Here is a 5,173-nt window from a genome sequence, read left to right on the forward strand (position 1 = left end):
ACCAGTGGTCTAGATCTTTTATCATTATATGTTCTGTTCATCTGATCAACTACTACAGGACTGTGTTGAGGACATACCTGTACACAATCATGCACAGTTTCCAGGTTAGGAGTGTTATCCTGTTTTAGATCATATTCAGCATATGATATTTGCATGGAACATACAGGCTAATCTGGTTATGCATGACTCAGCCAGCAGTTTTAATTAATAATATCACAGTGGGAACAACCTTTTGTGTTTATTCAACATGGAAATGTGTGCATTGGATATCAGTGTGACAAAATTAAAGGTAGATTAGATGTCCAACATTAATTACAAGAATATATTTCTCTTCTTCCGTGCTCCTCCAGCTGGTGGTGCCCTAGGCAACCACCTGTCTCACATATGACAGCATACAGTGCAGCTTTGGCAGCATTCACTCACCCTTTGCAGGGTTGATAGGAGGTCTGTTTTAGCACTTTCTCTCCATTCAGTCTCTATCTTGAAATGTATATACAATACATAGCGCATGCTACCCTCAGTTGAGCCAGGGAGCATGCGCTTTTGCCGTGCTTTATACCTATACAGTCTGTGCAGTCCCAAATTTTGGGCTGTGTGCGGACATTCCATATGGACATAAGCAGACAATGACATTAACATCACACTAACAAAAGCGGGCCCTCACAGACACACAGTAGCAAAGAGTATGAATCGGCCTAAATGAAGAGTAGCTATAGCTTTAATATCCAACGCCTGATGTATCTTATTACTCTGTGCCGTAGAGCTCCATTGTTCCATTTCTACAAAAACTATTATGAGAATCATAATGGATATGATTTCATGAAAACATTAAGAATCATGACTTTAAACTCACATCTGCACATACTACACATAGCAACAATAATGTCGGATTAACGGTGTACCAAAGAGGAGCTGCCACATGGATGGCAACTGCGACTGCTCCTGTGTCCAGGTTTGTTGGGAGTGGATTATCAGCGTCAAGCCAACCTGCCATAACTGTGCTGCTGGGACATGACACAGCCCCAGCCAATGAATGTGGATCCAGTGTGGCACCATAAAACAGCAGCTGTTAGCCTTCCATGAAGATAAGCAGTAGTGCCAGGTCTGTTCACATCGCCTCCAACACCCATACCATTAGCATAAAAAATTGCTACTGTAGGCTACAGCTGTTCTTTTTTATGTTTGCTGTGCAATGGTATAACTTGATCAATTTGTTTAATTGCATCTGTCCTCTATGTTCTCTTGCTGGACTATCCTTTTTTGCTGTTTGATAAAATAAAAATGTATTCCAAATGATTTCTTGGCATACAATAATGATTTCCAGAAATGTACCAATCTTTTCTGTTTTTTAGTATCTGCCTTCTACCATGTGGTTAGAAAAATTCGTGTTGTTTTTAAAAACATTGAACTGTCCTCCTTGGGTTCCCAGCTCTGTGTGTGTCATCGTTTTCCCACCAAGTCTGGACATAGTCAAAGTTTTCCTCAGTTTGCAGTTTTTGCCTCTGTGGGATCTCTATTTTTGGCAGCCAAGGGATTTTTGTCATCTTATTCCAATATGTTATGTAATGCGGCTGATATGTTTTGGATTATCTGACCGTCCGAAGGCAAAGTGAAGAAGCTCAGTGCCTGAGGCTTAACGTCGACACCTTCCTATTGGTGTTTGGCTTTGTGATGTAATGGTAACACTGAGAGTCACTCGAGTTCAGGAGGTCACAGTCCTATTGCTCTTTTGCAAAAAGGGATAGGGAGAAATGGTTACCAGAGACATTAGAAATGTTAAACAAATGAAACCACATATTAAAATATATTAACCACCTTGGCATTTTTAATGAAAGCAGTGTCAAAGCTATATAAGAGCAATTTCTGTGTTGCCAGTGAATTCACGTGTCTGAAATTGTTGTAGAAGATTTACAGGCTCATTGAAAATCTGATTTTAAGGGGCGGGGCCTACCAGCAGGATTTGTGACATCACAATAGTTTGGAAGTCAGTCCTGGTCCAGTATGCAACTTGTACAGTGTGATGTAGAAACTTGACACCACCAGTGCACATCCACTGAGAATGGACTTTACAGTGAAGTAGGAGACATCAAGTTTTAATGAGGTAGAAGGAGGAGATGACTTTTTAAGAATTTGAATGTTGAAATTATACAAAACACAATTATTAAAACATGTTAGACACACATTATTGTTCCAAGCAGACTATTTGCATACATGTCTTAATACATTACAGAGTATGTATTTTGATGTTGCAAAAATACATCCGTGCAGGAGTCTGACCTGGAGTTAAAGTTTGTCCAGACCAATGGAACACTGAGCCCTAATCCTCAGCACTGGTGGCCTTTATGAAATTCCTCCTGTTTGCCAACGAAAGCCAGACACTAGACAAATACCAGATGTCTGGTGCAAAAACACAGAATTTTAGATGCCTGCAAACAAGAGTGATGCCAACTTGCCAAACATCTCTCTGTACATCTCTCAAGCTAAAGACAAGGGTATTTCCCAACATTTTAATACCATTGTTGTCCCAAAATTGTTCTGGTTTTTAAGTTGTCTTTACAAAAAGTACCCAAATAGTACCCTCTATCCTCTTTGTAATTTATTTTTCCCTTGTCCAGGCTGAAACCCATGATGGCATACCATCCAACCAAACAGGAGATGTGATCCATAAGAATGACAAGGACTACGGCTTTGTCTGCCTCAACAAGGACCAAGCCCATGGCCTCTGTCGCAACTACAGGGTCCGCTTCCTATGTGGAAAATTGGGTAAGTTCATCAGTTGTGTGTGAGTATGTGCATAGGTATCTGCGTGACCTTTTTTCCACTTCTGTGCTTTTTTTGCAAAACAGGAGAATTTAAACCTTTATACTCAAGGTACACTATGTTACTATTCAACAAGGATTAATGGCTGTCACAAGTATAGCATGAATAGAGAGCTTAAGCTGATCAATCTCCATAAATATAAAGACACACTCTGGCTGTGCTCCAGAGAATGTGTTGTGTGTGGGCAGGCTGCTATGGTTGGAATGCATGGAGCCCACATAACGGTGCAGGGAAACACTGCCACACGGCCAGCTCAGAGTTCAAAGGCACTGCTCCAAACACACTGAGATATCCCAGACCTCTGTCTGTGCTTGTTTCTATGTCTGCGTTTGTGTGTTATGTGGCGAGTACTATAGGGAGTGTTGGCGTGATTTCTGTCATGGTTGACACTGAGTGCAACCATTTGCATCACTCTACAATTAGCCCCCGCCCCACACACACACACAATGTAGCATAGTACAACTGTGTGTACTCACCCTCTAATTCTAGGAAAGCCTTTGTTTGCCTTTCTTCTGAATTGAAAAAAAGTTTTTCTAATAACATCTGTATACAATTGGATGACAAATAAACATAGACAGAATATAACTTCACAATTGTTGAATCACAGTTAAAATAGCACAATAAGGTGCAACGTAAATGTATTGGAGTTCTTCTTTAGGGTCTGGCTGCCACAAATTTAAACAAGAAAACTCAATGAAAGATGCTCGCTTGTTTTGTCACAACTAATCTGTCACAGCAAAAATGGAGTGTTTCTTAAACTGGAATTAAGGGGTTGTGCTATACCTGTATTGAAGCTGCAGGTGTTGGCTCAGAGGTTTCCCCATATCTGATTTACGCTTTCTCTTGATACCAGACCCTAACCCTAACCCTAAGCTTGGCACCCGTGGGCAGGTTGATTTTAACAGGTTAAAACTCTTTCCACACAAATTCAGCAATGAAAGCTTAGAAAAAGTCCTCAGTCTCTATTGAGCAAAGCAGTTCAACTTGGCTTGTGAGTCTAGATGCATGCCTCCTCAAAAATGTACATCGGGGCTGTGGCTGATACAAAGATGCCACATGGGGACTGCAAGAACTGGTAATGGTCAGCTTGCCTGCTTGTATTTTCTCCTACTTGTTTCTGATGCCGGTGGAGATTGGTGAGAGTGAAGACACCTTTAAGGAAGTTGTAGGAATGCTCTCAGTAGTGTTCTACTTATTATTAACACACATCTAGTAACACTGCAGACCTTACCTGCATTGTGATTGATGCTCTGTATGAATGAATGAACATACAGTGATAGCCTCCTATTCAGTAATGAAACCAGGCAAAATAACGTTACATTGTCTGGATTTAACTCCAGTTTTATGAGAATGATAATATATGATACATGCATTTATCAATCAATGGGTAAAATGCATCTATACCTCAAAAACCTATGCTGTAGGTGTTATGTATTTGAAAAAAAAGGACCACAATGGTCAATATATCTGTTTAAAAGATGAAGTGATACGGGTGTAGTGTGATACGTGTGTGATTGAAAAGTAACAACACCGTAGCTCATAGTTCACTGATTAAAACATCTATGATAATTATATTATATTATAACTGATCCTCCTAAATGTTGCACACTTTAACCCCTTGCATCAACTATAAATCCAGTTATTAGCCTATTCCCTGGATTTGGGAAGGGTTGAGAATAAGCAATTCATGCGTGTAATTTCACTCCAACTTATTGTGCTTCAGGCGTCACTAGTCAAATCCTCTTCTGGCCACTAGCCACTAAACCAACTCTGATTACTCTGTGATCAAGTTGCAGCAAAAAAATGTGAAAGACTTTTGGTAACAACCACAGAACTAGGCATCCTCTCACGAATCCTGAGTTTGTACACGTCTGAATATTTTGCATCAACATATCAATCTTTCTTCTCATTTCTACTGTTTCTCTTTTTGTCTCATAAAAACACACAATAACACAGAAAGCAATTAGTTTATTTGTTTAAAATTAACAGTATCTGGGTGCCTGCTTAGCTCAGTCGGTAGAGCTGGCGACCCCTGTATGGAGTTGCTGCAGCGGCCTGCGTTCGAATCCGACCTGTGGCACTTTGCTGCGTGTCGTCTGCGTGTCCTCTCTCTCTGCCCCCCTTTCCTGTCTATCTTTGACTGTCACTGTCCATAAAGGCAATAGAAGGACAAAAAAAATAACTTAAAAAAATAAAATAAAATTAACAGTATCTTCAGTAAGTTGGTCTAAATTACACTGACTGATGATACCAATTAGAATGAGAATCGGAATCAGAATTAGGTTTATTGTCAAGTAACTTTTTACAGTCAGCCTTGTTGATGAGGCCAGCTGCAGACGGAAAGAAACTGTTT

The 5,173-nt window shown here is 40.2% G+C and overlaps 1 protein-coding gene across 2 annotated transcripts in view; it reads left to right on the forward strand.

Annotated features, from left to right (window-relative positions):
- cemip (cell migration inducing hyaluronidase 1) overlaps window positions 1-5,173 on the forward strand; it is a gene marked incomplete in the record, with an annotated part of 167,875 nt that overhangs the window by 103,813 nt on the left and 58,889 nt on the right. For both annotated transcript variants that reach the window (XM_035652320.1, XM_035652319.1), the window contains 1 exon segment: window positions 2,616-2,763. In XM_035652320.1, the coding sequence (XP_035508213.1) occupies window positions 2,616-2,763 (148 nt within the window).

The sequence above is a fragment of the Morone saxatilis genome, unplaced genomic scaffold (genome assembly GCF_004916995.1).
Source record: "Morone saxatilis isolate NCDOM2014 unplaced genomic scaffold, NCSU_SB_2.0 Contig11, whole genome shotgun sequence".
NCBI lineage: Eukaryota > Metazoa > Chordata > Actinopteri > Moronidae > Morone > Morone saxatilis.